Raw genomic sequence first — 24,165 nt, 5'->3', positions numbered from 1 at the left:
CGGGTGTTTACAATTCTTACCTCCCGTTCCAGACGGGGGATGAACCGTTGAAGTCGACTTGGGCCACAACTCCAATGTCGTGTACGAACCCGAGGGGCCGAGACGATATCGTAATCGTCGTCCTTCTCTGCACACAGTTTATATTTAAAACTACCCTTCCGTAGGGTTTAAAAAAATAAAAAAATAAAGTCCCAAAGTTCAATGTCCGAAAATAAAAAAAAAAATGTCCAAAAATAAAAGATTACAGAAATAAAAACCTTAATTACAGTTTCTAAAAAAATAAAAATAAAATAGAATATCTATATACAAAAATTTTGTTCTTCACTCCTTTTGGATTCCTCCTTCTTTTTTTTTCTTTGGCTTCGCTTTTGTTTTCAGCACCTTCTCCCCTTTTCTTTAGCTCAGTTCCAAATCTGTAAGCAAACAAGAAATACCAAAAGCCGTAAAAAGGAACAAATAAAAAAAAACTAAAAAAAAAATTATAAACTAATCCGCGTCGGCGGCGCCAAAAATTGATGAGTTTTTTTCAATGATGTTGTAGTAAGATGATTCGTTCACTCAGATTTGTTGAGAATTTATTTTAAGACTTAATAAAGAAAATAAGGAAAAATATATATACACAATTTGTCACAAGATGAAGAGACGCTGAGACGCGGGATTCCACTACTTTTCATATTGTTATGGTTTAGTCATTAACTCTAGACAATATAGATCAAACAAAAGAAGTTGAGACTCTAGTTCTTTGCCAAAAATAGATTTCGTAAAATATTATTTGTAAGTTAAAAGCATGACGTATCTAAAGTATTTAGAACTAAGCATGCAACATCTAAAAAAATAACAAAATAATTAATAGAAATCATAAAACAATTAAATCTATGCAAAAAGTCAATAAAAGAATTAATTCATTTACCACAATCATGAAAAGTTGCTTCCTCCGTTGTCCCAGTGATGGGGTCTAGCTCTGCATGGTGAAACACACTCAAAGGAATTTTTCATTGCTCAAAAAGGTGTTTACAAGGAGAAACTGGAGAAATAATTCAAAATCGGGTTTGTAACAATTATATTTGTTACAAACCAGAGAACTACTTTTGCTCTAAGACTGTCTCCTGAACTACGACCCTCGGCTGTGGGTCGTTACCACTGTAGCATAAACGACTGTCCTTAGGCGTCCAATGAGTGTGGGTCGATGTTCTTCGTTTTCTTCACAGCAGCAGAAATGGTGGTTTCTTGCCACTTGATTATCTCGACTTTCTGATGCTCTGCAACTCTCCCAAACTCTTCATCCCTATTCTATGACATCCCAGCACTCTTTAAATACTCGACAGGGCCTCATTAACTTCTCGAATCTTCTCCAAATCCTCCACATAACTTCGGCAGTAAAGAAAATATACTCTCCGGAATATCTTTCCATATTCGACTTTGTCGCGCGTCTGAATGGTGTTGACACATTCCGACAGACTCAGTCAACAGCCAACACGAATCCAACTTCCTCTAGCCACACGCTGAACTCCAAAAATAACTCGGAAAATCCCGAGAATAACTTAGGTATGTGCATATACCCTGTTTTCTTCTAACTCCACGTAACTTTCGAAAACATAAGACTTACCATCCCTGTTTAGTCGTAACAGGGTGGTATCAATCCAAAAAAAAAGAAACAAATCACTTTGAAATTCAAAGCAGAAATCCGACTAAAATCCGGCAGTAAAGAAAATATACTCTCCGCATAACTTCGGCAGTAAAGAAAATATACTCTCCGGAATATCTTTCCATATTTGACTTTGTCGCGCGTCTGAATGGTGTTGACACATTCCGACAGACTCAGTCAACAGCCAACACGAATCCAACTTCCTCTAGCCACACGCTGAACTCCAAAAATAACTCGGAAAATCCCGAGAATAACTTAGGTATGTGCATATACCCTGTTTTCTTCTAACTCCACGTAACTTTCGAAAACATAAGACTTACCATCCCTGTTTAGTCGTAACAGGGTGGTATCAATCCAAAAAAAAAAGAAACAAATCACTTTGAAATTCAAAGCAGAAATCCGACTAAAATCCGGTGCACATCATATTCCCCTGTCTTGCTTCGAACGGATTATCCATCCAAATTTAGCCGATTCTAAAGCCCACACCATCCATGTATTGAATCTCACTGCAACAAGCTCAAATCGCCAACCCTAATCTCTGGCCGGTGGCTGCAAAAGTTCCCGCCAAAAACTAAAATTTGAATGAAGAAGATGGTGTCCCCCTATCCTGTTTTGGGGTGCGAATAGCAGGTGCCCAACTGAGGTGCCCCTTAGTATTTGAGGTGCCCTTTAACCAAAATGAGAGTCCGCATAGCAAGTGTCCTCCGGGTGCCAAAATCAACTTTTCGAGCCGAATTTTCCAAAAATGTTTATTTCCCAAAAATGCCTACAAATACATAAAATAAAAAAATTTGTACAAAATCGAGTACCAACAATATATAGTATTGAGATCAAATTAGACACAAAAATGTGTCTATCACTTACACATGCATATGAAGGTTTACATGCGTCATTTTTTGATGTGTAACTATTATTTACAAACAAAATACAGTCGTAGGTTATATTTTGCATGTGTAACTTTCTAGTTACATAGGCAATTGGCAAATCAATGATGTTGTTATGCATGTGTAACTTCTAGTTACACAGTCACTTGACAAGTTAGTGGTTAGATTTTCAATGTGTAACTTATAGTTACACATGCATATGCATTACAAACATGAGATTCTAAATGTGTAACTTATAGTTACACAGCCACTTTGCAAGTCATTGGTGACATCTTGAATGTGTAACTTACAGTTAAAAAGGCTCAATTGTATGTGTAACTACAAGTTACACATTCAGTATACAAACCACAACACAGTTGGTGGTGAGATTTTGAATGTGTAACTTATAGTTACACAGACCCTTGTTTGCATAGTTATACATTCAAAAGCATTTACATTAGATCCTCACAACCAAAATCGCATGTATAGTTTTTACTAGCATGATATCATAACAACACATATCATCAAATAATTTCAACTCTTAATACCTGTTATTGCAGTATATGTTTCAGCGGTATTGCTTCTTCCTCGCGCCATATTACTTCACAAAATATAAATTGAATTTGAATCTGCAGTTTAAAAAGTAAGAAAACATCAATTTCCAGTAGTACTAAACTCCTTAACATGAGATTGAGATGATACATGAGCAGAAAACATCAACTAAACCTAACCCCTAAAAACAGAGAGGAAAAGTAGAAGATCGAAAACAGATTCAAACCTCAGTTCGTCTTCTTCTTCTTTCTTCGTCTTCTTCTTCTTTTTTCTTCGTCTTCTTCTTTGATCAAAAAAGGACTGAATCAAACAACGAATGAAGCAAAAAACAATTCGAATACACTGAGATTTAACATATCAAAAACAGATCAAATACAGATCGCAAAACATATCAAATTTACTGAGATTAAACAGATCGAAAAACAGATCGAAAACAGTTCCAAAAACAGATCGAAAAACATGTTAAACACGAAGAAGAAGAAAATATTAAACATGAAGAAGAAGATTTGACCGAAATATACCTGTTTTAGTTTTTCGTTTCTTCGATCTGCAAAAAAAATTCTCTGAAACAAATTTCTCTGCACTTCTTTGAAGGTTTTCGACCGACAGTTTTCTCAGGTGAGATTCAGTTTCTCTCTCTTGAAATGAAATGAATGTGTCGGTTTGATAAAAAACCTAGGTTAGCTACGTATATAGTGAAGGTTATTTGGTCATTTCAACCGAATTAAAATTTATTTTTAATTCAGGGCCTAGTAATAAAACTCTTTTAACTAGGGCCCTCATATTATGGGTTATCCATGGGTTGGACCTTAGCCTAATTTCCAAAGGTTGGATCTTGGATTTCTCATGTCTTTCACAGAGGTAAGGATCCACATGACCCAACAGACCAGTCTCATGTTAGTCCATGGGTTGAGCGACGTCACCTCGGCGGGAGGTGAAAACGCAAGATCCAACCCATTATTAGTGTAGCAAAACCATACTAAAATTATCGCTCAACAATAAAGGTTACCCTTAAATTACCTTAAACCCAAAGTTGAATGTGATCAAAAAATTGTTTGATTAGCGAAAATAATCCATGATTCCAGTATAAACCTTTATATCATAATCTAGAAAAATCCAAAATCGGCATCCTACATTGTGACCTAAAAATTTCTAAAGAAACTCATTTTCTCATCTAATGAAACTTATAGGTTCGTAATTTGTTTATCAAAAATCGACTTTATAATATTTATTTTTTATATAAAATTTGCCATGTGACTCAAATTCTCGGCTCAATAAATTTTGCCATTGAAAGAAAATTTTATTTATCGGCCAAATATGCATCCACTAAAATATTAATTTTTTTTCACGATTACCGAGACACAAAATTATAAAAGATTGGATTATTTAAATGGTACTGGCCCAGCTAATGCTGGTCCCTACCTTTTAAAATCATGAGTTTTCTTTAAAAAAAATTCTTTACAAAAATTATCTGGCATTTTTAGGGGCGACTTCTAAAGAATTAAAAGCGATTTTTTTATTCCAAACCCATAGACAAGGTTAAAGGATGTCCAAAAGGATAGTACAATATGTTAATTCCCTTTTTTAATTGGAAGTTATTTTTGAACCGATTGTTGAGAGTAATTCGGTAGTTAAGAAACGCACAGAGATTACCGATTGATATGAATTTGTGCTAAATGCGTATTTGGGACTACTATTAATCGAAAGTTAATGATAAATTCATTTACTACTGATTATAGGCTCAACCAAAATTTTAAAAAAAAGGATTTTTGTAAAATACTCCCTCCGTCCCTAATTAGTTGAGCTATTTGTTTCTAAATTTTGTCCCACAAATAGATGAACCATTTCACTAGTCAAGGGGGTATTTCTAAAACTACCCTTTTAATTGACTGTTGTTACTATAAGAAATATGTATAATTTGATAGTCATGTTTATATTCATTACGTATGTGTTTTAAAATGCTTTTCAACGGTATAAAGTTTACAAAAAAACGTGATATAGTTCAAGAGATAAATCATTTCGAAGTTTTACAAGTTATTATCCATAAGGGCATATACTTGTAATAAATACTTAAACATACTCCCTTCTTTCCTTGCCTTAAAAATTGTGCAAACTACAAAGGGCTCAACTAATATGGGACGGAGGGTGTATCATTTTGGGGGTACTATGTATCCGGTAGTTATATGAACTATTTTGACTACTGAATATGGTTGAATATTTGCAAAGAGAGCCACTGTATAATCAGAAGTCAAGATTTTACCTCATTTACTACCGATTATAGGCTCAACCAAAATTCAAAAAATAGATGATTTTGGCAAACTCTCAATTTGAGGCTACTCTATAGTTGGTAATTATATGAACTATCTTGACTACCGACTATGATAGGATATTTGCAAAGAGAGCCACTACATAATCGGAAGTCAGGATAACTTCATTTATTACCGATTATAGGCTCAACCAAAATTAAAAAAATAGTGGATTTTTGCAAAATCTCATTTTGGGGCAACTCTATATTCGATAGTTATATGAACTATCTTGACTATCGATTATGATAGGATTTCGGTAAAGAGGTCTACTTTATAATCGGAAGTCGGGATACCTTCATTTACTACCGATTATAGACTCAACCAAAATTCAAAAAATAGAGAATGTTTTGCAAAATCTCATTTTGGAGCTACTCTATATTCGGGAGTTAAATAACCTAAATTCACTACAGATTATGATAGCATTTTAGCCAAAGGTCTACTTTAATCGGGAGTCAAGGTAACTTTATTTACTACCGATTATAGGATAATCAAAATTCAAAAGATGAGGGGCTACTCTATATTCGGGAGTTAAATAACCTAAATTCACTACCGATTATGGTAGTATTTTAGCCAAAGGTCTACTTTAATCGGGATTCAAGATAACTTTATTTACTATCGATTATAGTATAATCAAAATTCAAAAGATAGATGATTTTATTTTGGGGATACTTTATATTCGGAAGTTATATAAACTAAATTGACTCCCGATTGTGGATTAACTTCCCGATTGTAAAGTTATCTACCTTTTGCAAAGGGTAGTTTGGCCATTAAAAAAATAGGAGATAAGAGATGGCTACATTTTACGTTTGGGTGATCTTTTTTGTCTTTTTATGTCGCCCCTAATTCTTTTAGAGTCGCCCTGAAAATGCTAGGAAAAATTAGATTAAATCGTATTACATTACACTACTTTTTATTTCATTATTCTGATATGAAAATTATTTTTCTTTTACAAAGCAAGAAAACTGGTGCGCTTTGTAAAAACGGACTCGGAAAATCTGATGCGCTTCATAAAAACGGAGATTGAAGCTCCGTGGTATATTGTAGAGATGATTACCGATATAAAACTGAGAATGCGACAAATTTCTCTTTGTGTTATTCAACATAATTATAGAGAAGGGACTCAAGCAGCAGATGGCATGACAAATTTTGCAGCAGATGGAAGCCAAGCAGGAATTTTATCGACAACAATATGGGATCATGTCATCCCACCTTTTCTCAACCAAATTCTATTAAATGACTCTGTGGGTACTAGATACACACGTGTAATAGCTATCTAGACCGCTCTTTCTGTTTCTCATGCTTCAAAAAAAAAAAATACAATAATTGCTTCAAAAAAAAAAATTACAATAAAGAAATAACCAATCTGAATGAAGAACCAAAACCTCCTACGCGGTTCACTTCAAGCACCAAATAAAGCCAATTTAATCAAGATTTGGTTCCAACGAGATGATTAGAACTAAATGAGCACCATTTTTGAGTAGAAACCAAAACCTAAGAGACAAAATTTCTAGAGACAAATACACACAAACCCACCATGATCATTGCAAAGAGAAGAACACCATGAAGAACAGCACCGTAGAAGGTGAACCTTCAAAGAAGGATACAAACAGTTCTTCAAATCTAGATTCAAGATTTAATCAAACTCTCAGAAATGTTCAAGGGTATGTAATAATCTCCGTGACCCACTTTTAAATTTTTATTCTTTTGAGTTTTTTCAGATCAATTATGTACAAGAGTGTGAAATTAGGATGCCCCAAGTTGATTAATTTAGCTTAGATTGTGTTTTTGGATCTATTGAATTAGAAGATCTAGTTTAAATATGTGACATTGAAGTGAAAAGATATGAAATTTTTGGTGTTGGGTTTCAGGAATCTAGTGAGTAGATCTAGAAGATTAAATCCGTGTGCGTCTGTGTAGTTTATGTCATGATTTCTGTGTGGTATGGAACTTGGGGTCGGTGGCTGGAGTGAGGGTTGCATGAAGATGACAATGAATTGTTATGATGTCTTGAACTCAAGTAATGAAGAGTTTAATCAGTAGCTTTTAAGGATTCTTTGAGATGGTTATTGAGAGAAATCCAAATTGGTTTTGCTTATTTTCGTGATTCATTGAGATAGCTAGATGAGACGAATCCAACTTGTTTGTGTAAATGATAATATCAGGGACAAGTCTAGCTCTGGACCTTGTTGTTAGTCTAAGCTGGAACAATGAGTATTTGGAATTTCTCATTTATGTTCGGAACCAGTAGTTTGATTTTACATTTCTGATAAAAGAATACCTCAGTGGATGGATTAATGAACTACATACAGATTAAAGGTTTTCCGTGTTATCATAAGGTATAGTACATGCTTTTCGATATGTGAACACTCGGTAGGGGGCTCCATGTTTTTGAGTTTGGTAACTAATGGAGATACCTTTTCTTTCTTTTATATCTAGTTTAGAGGTAGGAGTTTCGGCATTCTTGTGTCATGAGTATGTTTGGTCTGCATTTTATTTCCCAGTCATATGTGAAGTTTTGATCTTGTCCTGCTAATGTGTAACTGGAAATAAAACGTTGTTTGCTTCTCTGGCTGCTTTGTTAGTGTAGCAATTGTGTATTTCATGGTTTCACCAGTTTGTTTGATTTGAGTGACGATTTTGATAATCTCTGCGACAGTCATAACTTCATTCCATTTCTTTTTCTTGTTTATACAGGTTGCTTAAAGGTAGAACCTTCCCAGGAAAAGTTTTGCTGACTCGGACAACAGACCCTTTAGATATTACTACTACTAGTTCGTCAGAGTACTCTCCAAATATTGATAAGAGTTATACAGAAGATAATCTAGGACCAGGTGATATCGTAGGCAGGTCTTCTGAGGTATTTGTGAATTTCACATAGATAATCAGTTTCCAGAGTTAACATATCGTATTGGTTTCTTGAATGACGTGTTCACAAATTTATAGTTTACATTGTAGGAAATTAAAAGTTCGCGTACGACAATAGATGCAATGGCTAAGAATCCCAAATTGTCGAAATCACAATCCGAGAAATTGCCCGAGGTTCCAAGGTCCTTGTCGTCTGGGGCTAGAGCTACAGATTCTGCTAGGGTGATGAAGTTCTCAAAGGAACTCTCTGGATCAACTGTAATATTAGGTATTTGTTTTGGCCTTACAATACGAAGGTTAAGATTTTTGCTTTGCATAGGTGAAGTGCTTCCCTGTCTAGTGATGTCCGTCATAGTTTTTGTTATTATCTTTCACATCTGTGCTCAATAAATTTTTATCATCCATGTGTTACATCATCAATCAGTTGGTAGGCTGCTTACTTGGTCCAGCATCCTTAATCTGCCTCCTTCTATCAGTGGACCTCTCGTCTGGGTCTCACTGCATTAAGTCCAAACGTTAGCATTAACTTATACTGCTAATTTGCTATTAAATAATATACAGATAAACTTAGTCTGTAGATCCTTCTGAACTTGATTCTTATTTTCTGTAGAACATATTATCAATGGGTTATTTGCTCTAGCATAATTTATATTTGTCTACTTTCTATTTATGTAGAGACACTGCGTGAGTTAGCATGGAGTGGAATACCACCATATATGCGCCCTAATATATGGAGGCTTCTGTTGGTAAGTCCAGTCTTTTAAAGCTTAGATTTGATGCTAGATTGCAAAATTGGTCCTACTAAACTGGTGTATTTGGTGTACAAGCGCCAATACTTGGCTATGGTTTTAATTTTTGTGGGGAAGATTCTGCGTTTTTTTTCCTTTAAATTCAGAGTTACTTTGTATTGAGTCTAAAAGGAGGTTTGAACTTCATTGTACGGCTCTTGACGTACTACTAGATGTAATATTGCCTTTTCCTTGTACAGTTGCAAACCTTGTGATTTTTGCTTGTCAAAAAATAAAATAAAATAAACAGAATAAAATGTTGATATAGTATAATATAAATAGGATTAGAAATAAAAATGTTGTTACTTGCTTGAATTTTAAATATGGGCTGACAACAGGGATATGCACCACCTAATTCAGATAGAAGGGAGAGTGTATTGGCGAGGAAACGGCTTGAATACCTTGACTGCGTGGCCCAATATTATGATATTCCTGATACTGAACGCTCTGAAGACGAGATTAGTATGCTCCGCCAGGTATTTACTTTTGGCTGAGTTGCTTAACATTGGAAATTAGAAACTTTATCTTGTTACATGGTAATATTATATCCGTTGTTGTGTGTTTCTACTCAGATAGCTGTTGATTGTCCAAGAACTGTACCTGATGTGACTTTCTTTCAACAAATAGAAGTTCAGAAATCCCTGGAGCGCATCCTCTATACATGGTTAGATATATTTCTCAGTTTATTGCTTCCTTGCACTACTAATCTTTATCGTTCCAATTAACGGGTGAATGAAAAAAAATTAAATAAAAATAAAAATTTACGGCATGAATTTGGACTACAAACAGCTTAGAAGTATGGGGTGCCCAAGGATTAGTATCTTGTACATATAGGTACCCGAGGAATTTGTCTCTGTTACTTTTAAAGTTTTCTGATATCCTTTGAACTACATTGTATTGATATACGTTAGAATCCTCAAACTTTTGTATAGTATCTAACATGATTTCATTACTCACATGTGGCATACATTTATGTGAAATGAATCTGGAGGAATTTATTATTGTGGTTACTGAATGATTCCGTTCTTCTTTTGTTCTCTACTTTTAACAGGGCCATTCGGCATCCAGCGAGTGGATATGTTCAAGGAATAAATGATCTGGTTACACCATTTCTAGTTGTTTTCTTGTCAGAATACTTGCATGGGAGCATCGAGAATTGGTCTATATTGGATTTAACTCCAGAGAATATATCAAACATAGAAGCTGATTGCTATTGGTGTTTATCTAAGTTACTTGACGGTATGCAAGACCACTACACATTTGCTCAACCAGGAATTCAGCGACTTGTATTTAAGCTGAAAGAATTGGTTCGCAGGATAGATGGTATATTCTGTTTCCCATTTGCTTCATTTCTTCATCTCTTTGCTTTTCCTTGATAAACAAATCTCAGTCCTGTCAAAAGATTAACGAATATCTAACTAAAAATATGTACTCAATAAACATGTTATGTTGCAATTATCATGTATTTTAAGTCTCTAAATGTAAATCTAGTTTTTTACATTTTCCGGCTTATCAAGTCCCATGTATATTCTGACCCAATTTTGTTCTTTTGCGGTCTCAATAGAACCTGTCTCAAAGCACATGGAGGAGCAAGATCTGGAGTTCCTTCAGTTTGCTTTCCGCTGGTTCAATTGTCTTTTAATACGCGAGGTTCGTTACCCGAGTTACCAATTGCATTTTAATTTTCCTTCTCTATCACTTTAGCAGTAAGCACCATCACGTTTATTCCCTCAGCATATCAATTTTCTTTTGTGATTCTTTGGCAGATACCTTTCCATCTTGTAACACGGCTGTGGGACACATATCTTGCAGAAGGAGATGCATTGCCTGAATTTCTTGTATACATTTTTGCCAGTTTTCTTTTAACGGTAAAATCAAATTTCTTCCCTTGGAATTCTTCAATGTATCCTTGTTATTCATTAATTACACTACATGTTATTTGAAAATTCAGCATCATAATCTGTAGTATTTGCGAATGTTTCAGTGGTCAGACAAACTTCAGAAGCTTGATTTCCAAGAGATGGTGATGTTCCTTCAACACCTTCCAACTCATAACTGGACACACCAAGAGCTAGAGATGGTCCTTTCGAGAGCGTTCATGTGGCATACAATGTTCAACAGTTCTCCTAGTCACTTAACGAGCTCATAACCAAATACAGATTCCATTGTATCTGTACCCACACACCTCTGAAGAGAAATCAATGTTTTCATAATCTATCGGGGTCCTTTGCAAGTGGGGTTTACTCTCTTTTATTGTGTTTGTTTTCATGTAGTAGGTAACAACAGAGGAAACTTTTGATTTCATTTTGTACACTCAAATGTAATGTGTATTTTTTGTTCCTTTTTTGGTTTGTTGGCCATCTCTGTCTCTTTTGTAAAACAAAGCTATGTCTGCGTCGAAATATATCAGGCTTTCACACATTGTACTAGCATAGCTTAAAAGTCATAGATATCTGGGCTTTTTCTTAATTCGATTTGAAAATGTGTCTCGGGCAAGGAAAAGCCCAATCCCTGAACACCATCAGGAAAAATGAAAACAGAAACAGAAACTAAAAACTTAGGAAATGAGAGAATCAAAACAATGTGATTACACCAATTTCTACTTTTTACGAATCTACTTTTTACTGTAACAACGATATGCAAGATCCCAGAAATTATACGAATCTACTTTTTACAATGTACACGGAGATGCTAAACTGATCTACTTCCTATCTGTTACAAGATGCAAGTAAAAGAGAGAGCTTGAAGCTTGCACATCTGCAGCACATGGAATTCTCTGTCTGACTGTCTTCATATAAGTCATTCTATTCATCTTCGAGAAATATTCACACCTTCACTGGTCTTCTGGGGAAATTATACACATACTTTCTCAGGATCTTATCTTGTGACAGAAAGTCTTTAGACTAACACAATTGCTTTTCTCTTTGGCTGAAATAGCACAAGAGCAAGTCAGATGAAAAACAGACATATATGCAAGAAACTTAACATGTTTATATACAAATTCACCCCGGATGCCTTTGTTACTTTCGAAGTTTCAAGTGCCAGGTCTCAGAAAAACAAGCAAACAACCTTTAAAGTCGGATCAAGATTTCAACTAGCATTTGGAAACATTCTTGCGGTAAGATGGAAAATATACTGAACTGTGAATGATCCCAAAAGTTAAAAATAACTAGGCCAAGGGTAATACTTGAGAATCTTGTCGATAGAAACAAAAGAAAAGATTTAGTACAATGTCAAGAGTAGAAGTGCTTACATAATTTTTTGCCACTTCTATAAGGAATTCCTCTGGGTTCTCGACATATTCTTCGCAATCCTTTTTTACTGTAGAGGCTAGTTCTTCTTCACCAGCTTTCTCAAGGTTCCTTATCAATATGGTTAATGTTAACTTATCTGGAGCACAGCCAGATTCCTTCATTGAGGCATATAACCCCATTGCTTTCTCTATCATGTCCACTTGTATAAACGCTCCAATCATCTCTGTGTAAGTCCTGGTATTAGGCTTCAGACCTTCTCTCTGTAGTTCTAAGAAAAGTTCTTCAGCTGTCTCAATCAGTTTGTTTTTACCAAACATGTATATCAAGTCAGAATATAAGGATAAATCAGGTTTGTACCACAGCTCTTTGCGGACAAACCCAAAAACCTACAAATAACAGAAAACTAAGTTAGCAACCACTAAATCCATGAGACTCTAGAAAAACGAGATAACAAATAGATGAGATCAAGTTACAACAAAACTTATGTTCTTACAAGCGGCATAACATACAATCCCACGTAGCCACATACACTTCCAGACAATCTAATGTCAATCCGGCATCATTCTTAAGCAACACATATGAGCCAAATATTAACAGCTAGAAACCATAGAAATTAGAATAGAATACATGATTTCCATAAAGTGTAAACAACTTGAACCATCTAACAATGTAGAATGAGAACTAGAGAACCCATAACATTGTCTTAGGCTTGACATGTACAGCAGATGGAATAGGCAAAGACAACCAAAAACATTTGAGGTTCATGGTGGCTCTTAGAACTAACCCATAGAAGAAAATTAGGCTGAGAGGATATATGCAACAAAAGTTTACAAATAAACGCCATCATGCAGAACACCAAAACAACTAAACCCCATGATATGTATGTCGAGGTAACCAAAGCCAACCTGGACATATACTATACAGAACCAAACAATTTATTTTAACTGTAATAGGAACTAGAAACTGATAAATGCCTACTTCTATAACAGTGTCCAAGAATGCCAATAAAATTGAATAAAACATAAGAGGTCTAAACGCCTACTTCTTTTACAATGTAGAAGGATGCCAACCAAATTGAATAGAATATAAAAGGACAGCTATCAGCATCATAACTTATGAAATTACAGCTCTAAGCATCAACTAGCATAAGTTTCATATTAAGCAACCTTGTGATCTTTCAACACAAATTCATATACATAGAGGTAACCAAAGCAAACCTAGACATGTACAATAGAGTGTGGTACCAAGAACTAGAAACCGATAAACGCCTACTTCTATAACAATGTAGAAGAATGCCAATTAAAATTGAATAGAACATAAGAGGTTTAAACGCCTACTTCTAATACAATGTAGAAGAATGCCAATTAAAATTGAATAGAACATAAGAGGTTTAAACGCCTACTTCTAATACAATGTAGAAGAATGCCAATCAAATTGAATAGAACATAAGTCAGTCATCAGCATCAAGACTACAGCTCTATGCATCAACTAGCATAAATTTCATCGTAAGCAACCATGTGATTCCTCAACACAAATTCATAACTGAACGACTGCTAAAGCAAGCCATAACACCAACTAGAAATCAGATGCTTAATATTTCCACAACAGCAGTGCTATGTGAACCGAAATCCTATACATATTAAAGGATGGAGATCTTAAACATGCTCGAAGATATGGCTAGTAGGCTCAACACCCTATGGACACACATAATCGATCTACCTAATCAACTTCAAACTCTTGGTCCTGAGGGATTTCTTTTATTTGTCTTCATTTTTGTGTCCTAGAACTACAATTCACTGAATTCAAAAATGTAAAGTTCAGACATTTTAATTGTAAGCTTCAATTAAATTTAAACAGGGGAAATAAAAACCAAACCTTTAGGGATAATTCTAATTCATTTTGTCTCTGCAATTCAGTCAAAGTAGCAATCAAATCCTCCTTCAATAACCTACTTAATCTATTACTAAAAACCTCATCTAATTTATCTGAATTTCTTGCTAACTTTAATGAATGAACAGCTTGTATGGCTTCTGATGATAAAACCCTTGACCTCCATAATGATTTTCTTGGTCCACTTCTCAATCCACACACAATTGTTGATTTCCTTGAAAACCCACTGCTTGAAACGGATACCACCATAGAAGAAGAACATGGGAGGTGGTGGTTCGGGTTGTGGAGAAGAAATCTGGTGGTGGTTTCTGTGAAACCCATTTTGGGAATTCCAATTTGAAGAGTATTCATGTTGGGGTGAGAGCTCCTAGAGGGAGAAAAGGAGTAGAATTGAGTGAAAGATTGGGGTTTTGGTGTTAACGGAACCACCGCTGTTATGGGTTTCTAAAGAAAATCCGGGGGGGAGTGCCCGAAGTAATAAGCCAATCCAATGGTGTAAAACAGTAAAGAATCGGCCATGTGATTTGAGAATGAACCGGCCATAATTGGATCCACTGACTGCACTTCTCTCTCATGGTGGATCAGCCAGGATAGGAAATTGATATAATCTGGCACTTAGATCTCAGGGTGGGTGCGAATGGTGAAAAGGAAGAAGTAGTTTGGCTATAAAATTTGAGGACGACTTTGGGAAGCAATGAAGTCTGATTTTCGTGAAACAAAATATTTTTGCTTCTAATTTTTGTTCTAGATAAGTAGAAATATTCTAGCTTCTAGATATTTCTAGGCTAGTGATGTACACTCAAAAGTTATTTTTTTTGATTTTCTACAAGTCGGAAAATCAGAAGTCAGTTTGACAAAAATTTTCAGAACGATTTCTAAAAGCAGAAAAGTCAGCTTTTCATAAAGCAAAATAGTTTTGCTTCTGATTTTTATTTCCGGTATCCAAATGAGCTATAACCTTTCTGGTTCACCTCTAGCAAGGTCCAATGCACCTTTGTGGTTCACCTCTACCAAGGTCGGCGCGGACGGTTTGACTCACTTCCAAGTAAGGAAATGCCAAGTATTATGATTAGGAAAGAACGATTTTTTTGGGGACCATGGTTTTTTTTTTGGGACCATGGTTTTATTTTGGATAAAGACATTAAAAGTAAATCTAGGTCACCCCTTATCTAGATATTTATATTATTACCTAAATTACCCTCCTGATTAATTTTGGGTGATGATTAGTTACTGTTAAGAATAGTTAGTGTAATGATTAGTGAGATGATTAAGTTAAAGATAATTAGTGAGATTAAAAAATTAGATGGTTTTTTTTGAAGAAGTAAAATTATTGAGAGAGTAAAGTTAGAGAAGATGAAGAAGGAAAACATGAAAAACGATGGATTTTACCAACCACAACCGAAGGAAGGGTATTTGGGTACCCAGGTATGTTTCAAACTTAGATTTGGGCCAGTTCGGTTACCATATGTCAAGAACATGTAACCGAACACACCTGAAAGTGTAGTTCGGTTACGTTTTCCAAACACGCAGGTTACCGAACTCGCTCGTTAATGGAGGTTTTGGTCGTTCAGTGTAATGTTCGGTTACCTAGGATAAAATGGTAGGCAACCGAACTTTGAACTTAACAATTTATTTGGGTACATCTTGTGTGTTCGGTTAGTTCGCAAACTTCAACGCAACCAAGTTCCCAACCGAACTGCAGGTTAAAAGTAACCTAGTGTTAGAAGTTCGGTTGGTTCGCAAACTTCTACATATTTTGCGAATCAACCGAACTGGGCTTATATATGCATATATGCAATTAGGCAAACGTTCGGTTATTACGAAATTTATTTCTTGGTGAATTAGGTAGAGTTCGTTTACGAAGTTTCAATGGTAGAGTTCGGTTACAAAGAAAACTTAACATTTTTGCGAACGAACCGAACTTGTGGACTTCTCATTATTTTCGTAAACTAAAGTTCGGTGATATCCTTATTTTGTGAAGGAACCGAACTTATGGACTTGTGTTGTTCTAATACAAGGAGTTCGGTTAAAAGTATTTTTTTGCGAATCAACCGAACTCTGAGTTCACTACAAAAGACTGGTAATCGGAGGTGGTGGTGGTGGTAATCGGCGATGGTGGGAGGTGGTGGTGGTAATCGGGTGGTTGGTGGTGGTGGTGGTATTCGACGATGGTGGGAGGTGGTGGTGGGAGGAGGTGGTGATTGGTGGTGGTGGTAATCGACGATGGTGGGAGGTGGTGGTGGGAGGAGGTGATGATTATATATATAGGTGGTTATTGGGTTGGTTTTAAATTAAATTAGATTAAGGGTAGGTTAGTCTTTTCAATGCTTTAGGACACCCCTTATTACTATAGGGAAGGTGATCGAATAAAACCATGGTCCCTCAAAAAAATCATGGTCCCTAAAAAGTTGTTCTTAGGAAAGGTTGGGAAAATGGTCCAGAAAAGACTGCATTTGCCTTTAAAGTTTGGAGAGGAAGTACGTAGCCGTCAAAAATTCTTAATATCCTGGAAAAATTAGGGAGGTCCCATTAGCAATTGCTTTTCACGTCAAAAACATTTCCCTGGTATGTTAGGACTCACATGAATATCACTGATTTGCAGGGCGGTTGAAGGCCTCGACAATTTTTTTTTGGACCAGAGCGCATAGTTAATGGCTAATTCCTATCTGTCAATGCAATGCTAGGTAGATTGACAACTAACTAAAGAATAAAATGAACAACATTAATAGAAAAATATGATTACATAAAGAATTTATAGTTTGTGGAAGCAAAATGAGAGGGATAATTGCTTTATATTTAAAATTTTCTTTTACTTTAAATAAAGTTTATTTTTTATTATCTCTTTAACATGGACTAAATTTAAATCAAAAAGTCTTAATAAACCGAGTTTTTGAACTCCATGAAAACCGCTTCCTCACATCATAAGCATAAGCGGGACCCCTGTATTTTTCCAGCCGGCGAGGCCCACGCTTTATGTGTGTAGGTAGTTTTTGCGTGGTTCAAAATCTCGGTTCATGAAGAACCACTGTAGGTTAGAATCTATATTGACTTGACTAGTGATACAAAATAATATCTTCTTTTTTTGGGAACTGTGTTATTCCTCAAGTTATATTGAGGACGGATTACTACTTTAGGAAGGAATACTGACTTTGAGGCACTATTTCTAAACAAAGGAAATATCCTTTATAGGGAAATATACCTAGAAAAAGAAATATTCCTAGACAATGGATTATTCCCATACAATAAATTATTCCTAGAAGGTTCGAGAATTCAAATCGAAGCTATAAATAGAGATGTTTAGCTCATAGCTAAGGACACCTGCTAGTTAGTGTGGTTTGTGACACAAACACACCTAGAGGAGGACGTTTGTGAGACAAATAATTTAGAGAGAAGTTTGTGAGACATTAATTATTATAAAAACAAGCTTAGCAAAACAATTCAAGGTTATTTACCTAGAAAGACTGTAAGAGTAATAAAGAGAGATTTGTAATAGTTTTCTTGTTATAATTAAAGAAGATATTTTCTTCGAAATACGTTCTTTTGTATATTGTTTTCTATCTTTCGTTTATTATTATTTTGAATTCAACATCTATAATAAGACACCAAGGTACAAAGGCCACACGTATCAAGTTGGTATCAGAGCCAGGTTCGTTTCTTTTAGGGAAGATTCATATGGTTTATGGTCTTCACTAGATCTCTCTACAAACAACTTGGTGAGTTACTCGAAAATTGGAATACGTTAGCAGAACAAGATGGCCATGGTATGGTTGAAGTTAGATGAGGAACGATCGGATGGGGAAGTAACGTGCTCGGTTATCAATGCAGAACACTTGAAGTTGTTTGATCCATTGTCACAAGATGATGATGAGGATGACAAGATGATCTTACCACATGTTGAAGACTTGTTGTTTCATCGAGAAAAACCAATTAGGTACAATTACATTATGGATCGAAGATTCACCAAGAAATTAAAGAAAAAAGAGACAATAATGTTTTTCTAATTGAACGACATGGTGAAGTTTCCAGCAAGGCGAGATGGTTCACCAGGGGAAAACTTTTCTCTCGATTTCCTAAATATCTAGTTCTAACTTCCATATGAGTTCAAGTTCTTAAAGGGAGGGGGGGAGGTAATACAACTGTATCTTTCATCTTATGCGAACTGAGTAATCCTCAAGTTAATTATATTAAGTATTGATTACTACTTAGGAAGGAATACTGACTTTAAGGAAGTATTCATAGACAAGGAAATATTCCTATATAAGGAAATAAACCTAGACAAGGAATTAATCATATACAAAGAATCATTCTTAGATAAGGAAATAGATTCCTAGAAGGTTTGGTAAACCAAATCAAAGCTATAAATAAAGATATTTATCTCATAGATAAGGACATCTAGATAGTATGGTTTGTGATACAGGCACACCTACAGAAGGAGGTGGTGAGACAAATCACCTAGAAAAAAGCAAATCTTGAAGACATTCATTTGTTTTTCTGAAATTTAAATGACTTAACTTCATAAATATTTGAAACACAGTGTCCCATATATTAAAAGTCGCTAAATTGAAACATGTGTCGCTTTCAACTGATATCCAACATCGAATTAGAGAAACACCTTCTTCTCGAGTGAAGCGAGCACTAGTCACTTTGGTGCAACGAGCACTAGGCATGTTGAAATGAATTTGAAGTTGAGATGGTGTGAGTTGAAATGATTTTGAAGTTGAGTATTTATACGAAGGATTCTTGGCCGTTGGATGATGAATTGCTGAACGATGATAAAATTGACGAGCGGTAGAAAGACTAGCGCTGGCGTTATTCTGGCCCTCGAGAAAAGGGATGACCATCGAGCGATGAACTTTCTATCATTCCTAAAAGTTTGTCGTATATGCCTAAGTGGTATTTTTGACACTTTGGCATATACGTTTGCCACTTTTCCATAACCATGATGGATACAAAAGTGGCAAGTCATGGTGTTTGACATGTGTATAGAAATAGGCCTTATGCGAGGAAAATGATGAAAAGGTGGGAATTTTTGTTATTTTTCAATTAGTTTTGGTTTCAATGTTATTTTTGTGAGATAATAATAACTCTTAAGCTTCATTGCAGAAAGAAACTACCTAAGGCATATTTGGATTTTAGGTTTAGCAGGCCCATTAAAGATCACGCTTCATTTTGGACGCGCTCTATATGCTCGCTCACTATCCAAGTGATTTTCTTTGGGGAAAATTAGACTAAGGCCCCAAAAAAATATTATTCTTGTTGGGAAGCCCAAAATATTTTTCACCTATAGTGACACCCATAATTATTCAAAATTATAAAAAGAGAGTAACAAAACTAAGTTACCCTTAATATATTTACTTGTAAAAGGAAGAAATTTTGGATTTCCTATCTTCTCAATAAAGAGTCTGCATAACGAGTTATGCGTCCTATTTTTCAGGGGTATAATTGGAATGCAAACTTGAATATAACACATCTAAAAAGCAATTCCTTGGAATTTTATAAATTTTATCTCGTTGGGAAGATTTTAAAGAGCTCTACAAAACGAGTACAAACAACAATATCAAATTTGAATTTTTTACGAAAAATCGGAGTTAATTATCATTTTATGGAGAAATTTTGAAAACTAGATACATTACCATTATGCAGCCACCATAAAGGATACATAACACATTATGTAGACACCAGAAACGATGCATAACAAATTATGCAACCATATTTTGGATTATGCATCCACTAGTTAGGCTATGCAACCACTAAAATGATATATATGCCTCAAAAATAACATTCTAACAAAAAGAATGATGCACGACACATTATGCAGTCACAACAAAAGACGCATAACACATTGTGCAACCATATTTTTGCTTCACGCATTCACTAATTTGATAATGCACCATCAAAAACATGTATAAATCTAAAAATTAATGAATAACAAATTATGCATTTCATTTTTTTCGATTGGGTAACAGGTTATGCAGTAATTTTTATAGCTGCATAATAGGTTATGCAACTATTTTTCTTTTGTTGATTTAAGTGTGAACTAGCATAAATGAACTATGCAGCCATCTTTTCTGATGCATAATAACTTATGCATCTATTTAATCAGGCGCATAACAAGTAATGCATCCATTATTATTGCTGCATAACTGATTATGCAGTCATTTTCCTATTTCAGCGCTAATAAAAAGGTGGCTGCATAACATTATGTAACCATTCGAAAAAAAGCACAATATGTTGTGCAAGCACTTTCGAAGCTGCATAGCAGATTATGCGGTCATTTTTAGATTGACTTCAATATCAGCGAAAGAAAAATGGCTGCATAATGAAATATGCAGTCGTTTTGTCGACTGCATAACAAATTATGCATCCATTTTCTAGGATGCATAACAGATTATGCAGCTGTTCTTGTAGTTGCATACAAGATTATGCAGTCACTATTTTGTTTCTGTGTAACAAAAATGTGACTGTATAATGTGTTATGCAACCATTTTTGAATGCATAAAAGTTTATGCAGTCATTTTTATAGCTGCATAACAAATTATGCAACCATTAAAAAAAATATAACTCACAAAAAATCTTTAATGGTAAGTTTTCTGTTACAATATGAAAAGTATAATTACTTGATCATCATCAACACAATAATAAATCAAATGAAAAATTCATTTGTAGTTCCTAGGGGACTTCTTATATCTCACTACTGTCATGGTTTGAATCGTTTGGATCACCCTATTATCGTTTTCCATTTGAAGTGTGCCTCCTTATATTCCCTTTCCGCCTAATCTCCCCTGCAACGGCAACACAACACTAGGATGTGAAGAACATACAATGATATGAAAAACTATTGGAATATTAAATTAAAAAAAGTTCTTTGCAACCGCCGTTCATCATACTATAATCCAGAACAACAACATGACCACCACAACCACAGGTAACAATACTCAACATATTCAACTTAGTTCATTGTCAGTACTCATATTCAACAGTAACATAACCACCACAAATGATTACAATTTTGTTTCATCATCAACGGGTTAAAGGAAAATATTATAATTCATACCCAATTAGCAAGTCTAGAGAATTAAATGGAAAAGAAACTTGTGCAATCTGATTTCACTATACTCATATATATTCATATTCCTACATTTGTCCACCAGATCTGGATCAAAATCACAAATTTCATATAAATGGTTCCCAAACTAAGAATCATTCAGAATTTTTTATTCAGATTTCGTAATCCATTTGACTAAAAAGATATAAATAAATTAGTGAACAAATTTTTGTTTTTGCGAAAACAGCTAGCAAAAGAAAAAAAAATAACAGAGAATTAGCAAGCTTTTATACGAAAACAGCTAGTAAAAGGCCTGAGAATGAAATTCTCTCACAGATTATATGTTCGTACAAAAAATTAGCTTGATATTCCATGATTAGATCAGGGATTTCCAGACTACGAAGACCGGCTAAATTACCACATTTTCGATCTTTTTCTAAATGATAAGATATCGCATCGATCTGCAATGAGCATATGAGCCACCTTCTGATGTGACATTAAAATATTTTTTGAAGTTAAGGCCATTCACCATGAGAAGGAAAAATTCCGTAGACCATTCACATCCATGTTAAACCACGATGAGTGGCTTCATCTGATGTCTTGCAAGATTCCCAAAATTTGTCAAAATCACTTCTCCACTACAGTATTAACATCATCTCACAGTACAAATATACTAGTATAGCATGACCTGTAGCATGACTCTCCTTCATGCACAATAAAAACAAGAAGCTGGACTAGAAAATACAAATAAATAAGCTAAAAATGGACCCAGACTCAAAGTTAAAACACCAGACAAGCACTGTACAAAAAGCCTAAGTGTCATATCCAAGTATCGTTTGTCCTTCTTTTACAAAATGTATACAAACACGGTAGCTAGAGAAACTAACTATCATATACATGAGCAGAAGCTAATGAGTAGGCAACGTTTATACGAATTAGTGGAAAATGAGAAAATTTATCCAACTGTGTCAGGTCATCAACTCCCGCAAAGATGAAGTAATCATGTTACCACAGGGTCACTAGGTTATACAAACATCCAAAGAAGCAAAACACCAGAGATATTATCAATGAATTCAATACTTTGTAGAAAAGGAAAATAGAGCTAGACCAAACATATGAAATCATTGTTTTGTTTGACCAATACATTTCCCTACGGAATGAAATTAAGATCGACTATGTCAGTAAGCCTCTTCTTGAAGATTTTAGTGAGGTTTTTGATTATGAAATCAGTACGCTAGTTGTGAGTTCGGAAATTGATCAGGATGACAAGGATCGTCATAAATAACGAGAGAAGAATGATTATGATTCTATTCAATTGTTAATGCTCCAAATCTAAAACCTAAAATGAAAGTCAAACACAACAAAAATATACTGTAGATTACTTACCAGATCAATTGACACCCAAACAATGATCAACAAAAACCCAATAAAAATTGAAGCCATATTTAACCAAAAAAAAAAACGAATCAAAGATTACCTTTAAGTTTGCAGAGCTCCTTCCTTCTGCTATATGTCATGTGCTTCAAAACCCTAAGAAAACAACAAAATAAAGATCTAAAACCTAAAAGAGAAAAATCAGAATCCAAACAAACCTAAAAATGAAAATTCGAAGCTGAAATCAAACGAAAATCGCAGATAAAATCATCTACTTATCTCTCGCCTCTCTGGCTCTCTCTTTGTTTCCCCAAGAAAACGAAGAAATCAATCGAAGAAACATAAAGTCGAGAGGTTACTTTTTGAATAAACACAAAACTAAATAGAATTTCGAAAAATATGGGCCTGGGAGGAATTTTTTTAGGAAAACTGGGTGCGTCCATGACATTTAACTCCCGTGGGTTTCAGGGTGGAAAAAATCATAAAAACGGATTTCACAGTAGTTTTCACTTTTCTTTTACATATATTTGGTCGTGCTAGTGGATGCTCTAAGTTCATATAATGTGAATTATATGTGGCAAACTCATTGTTTATGGGATTCCTCTTTGATTCGTAAATGACGTTATAAACCTTGTAAATCATAGGCAGTTTCAGCAGGCTTGAATTTCCTCTTATAATCATTCCAAGAAGGGGAGAGACAAGAGATGACAGCGCCAACACCGAATTGTGAAGATACAAGATCAATCCAACATCCCTAAAATGACTAACTATAATTAGAAGTTCATTAACCTCTGCAATAATTGACTTATCGTCAACCATCTTAAAGTCTATGAAGTTGTAGATCATAAAATGCTTGTTACTCGTTTCAGATATTTTGTACTTGTTATTAAGCACATTCGATAATTCCTTTGTCGATCATCGTTTAACTTCGATGGGCATTGTAAATATTAGTCTCCATGGCATTCAGAATGTGACCACGACATATGATGTCATCCCCTTCGCTCTTCTTTTGTTTACCTTCAAATTTACATGTGGAGTTTCAACGGGGATTTTCTCTTAACCATCTTCAAAAATGTATAACAATCTGGTGGTCATCAGGAAAAAATTGGTCATTTTTTCCAACGAGTAAAATTTCTCCATAAAAATATTCCAAGTGATTCAATGTCTGGTTCACGACTTGCGGAGATCAAGCAGTAAGCATTAGAAGTTTCACCCTCCATTATCGAGGTTTATTATCTAAAACTATTGGAAAATTTTGGTAAAAAGATGAGTATAAGCTCTCCACTTAGACAACATATCCTCTACGACATTGCTTTCTCGATAGATATGAGAATATCTAAACTGAACTGTGGATAAGAGTTTCATATAATTCACCCAATATGAACTGCCAAATTCCATGGTACCAAAGAATAGTCTGACAACGCGTTAATAAAACTCATCGAGTCACATTCAAACCAAATACGAGTCATTCTTCTTGAGCGAACGATCCTAAAGGAAAAAATCACTCCCTAAAACTCTGGTGAAACTGAGTTTTCCACACCAATGGATTGCGTCAAACTCCCAATTACCATACAATTACTGTT

General features: G+C 34.9%; 2 protein-coding genes and 1 long non-coding RNA gene across 3 annotated transcripts; 1 reads left to right on the top strand and 2 right to left on the bottom strand.

The window, feature by feature from the left end:
• Nucleotides 1–6,814: 6,814 nt before the first annotated feature.
• Nucleotides 6,815–11,438, top strand: LOC113317607 (TBC1 domain family member 22B-like). Its single transcript, XM_026565766.1, has 10 exons — nucleotides 6,815–7,027; nucleotides 8,061–8,223; nucleotides 8,322–8,499; nucleotides 8,907–8,977; nucleotides 9,358–9,495; nucleotides 9,592–9,683; nucleotides 10,071–10,342; nucleotides 10,584–10,669; nucleotides 10,786–10,887; nucleotides 11,004–11,438. Exons 1-10 carry the CDS (start codon nucleotides 6,927–6,929, stop codon nucleotides 11,166–11,168), a joined length of 1,368 nt encoding a protein of 455 aa, XP_026421551.1. The 5' UTR covers nucleotides 6,815–6,926; the 3' UTR covers nucleotides 11,169–11,438.
• Nucleotides 11,439–11,558: 120 nt separating this feature from the next.
• LOC113317615 (pentatricopeptide repeat-containing protein At1g62350-like) lies at nucleotides 11,559–14,615 on the bottom strand. Its single transcript, XM_026565772.1, has 3 exons — nucleotides 14,149–14,615; nucleotides 12,273–12,659; nucleotides 11,559–11,947 (listed from the first exon to the last, which is right to left on the bottom strand). The coding sequence occupies exons 1-3, from the start codon at nucleotides 14,512–14,514 to the stop codon at nucleotides 11,918–11,920; spliced, it is 783 nt and encodes a 260-aa protein (XP_026421557.1). The 5' UTR covers nucleotides 14,515–14,615; the 3' UTR covers nucleotides 11,559–11,917.
• Nucleotides 14,616–20,721: 6,106 nt separating this feature from the next.
• LOC113337712 lies at nucleotides 20,722–22,917 on the bottom strand. The gene is made up of 2 exons (XR_003354399.1): nucleotides 22,686–22,917; nucleotides 20,722–20,945 (listed from the first exon to the last, which is right to left on the bottom strand). It is a non-coding gene; the product is annotated as an uncharacterized LOC113337712 (long non-coding RNA).
• Between the last annotated feature and the right edge of the window lie 1,248 nt (nucleotides 22,918–24,165).

Source organism: Papaver somniferum, chromosome 1 (assembly GCF_003573695.1).
Source record: "Papaver somniferum cultivar HN1 chromosome 1, ASM357369v1, whole genome shotgun sequence".
Taxonomy (NCBI): domain Eukaryota; kingdom Viridiplantae; phylum Streptophyta; class Magnoliopsida; order Ranunculales; family Papaveraceae; genus Papaver; species Papaver somniferum.
This window is presented reverse-complemented; position numbering and strand designations above follow the sequence as displayed.

Bases quoted from the DNA above. Each gene is read 5' to 3' on its own strand.
- LOC113317615 (XM_026565772.1), bottom strand. From the start codon at position 14,514: ATGAATACTCTTCAAATTGGAATTCCCAAAATGGGTTTCACAGAAACC. The intron at 12,660-14,148 runs GTTTGGTTTTTA...TGTTATTTGTAG, and splicing joins AATTAGAATTATCCCTAAAG to GTTTTTGGGTTTGTCCGCAA. The intron at 11,948-12,272 runs GTAAGCACTTCT...GTGCTATTTCAG, and splicing joins TAGAAGTGGCAAAAAATTAT to CCAAAGAGAAAAGCAATTGT.
- LOC113317607 (XM_026565766.1), top strand. From the start codon at position 6,927: ATGAAGAACAGCACCGTAGAAGGTGAACCTTCAAAGAAGGATACAAAC. The intron at 9,684-10,070 runs GTTAGATATATT...TACTTTTAACAG, and splicing joins GAGCGCATCCTCTATACATG to GGCCATTCGGCATCCAGCGA. The intron at 10,888-11,003 runs GTAAAATCAAAT...CGAATGTTTCAG, and splicing joins TTGCCAGTTTTCTTTTAACG to TGGTCAGACAAACTTCAGAA.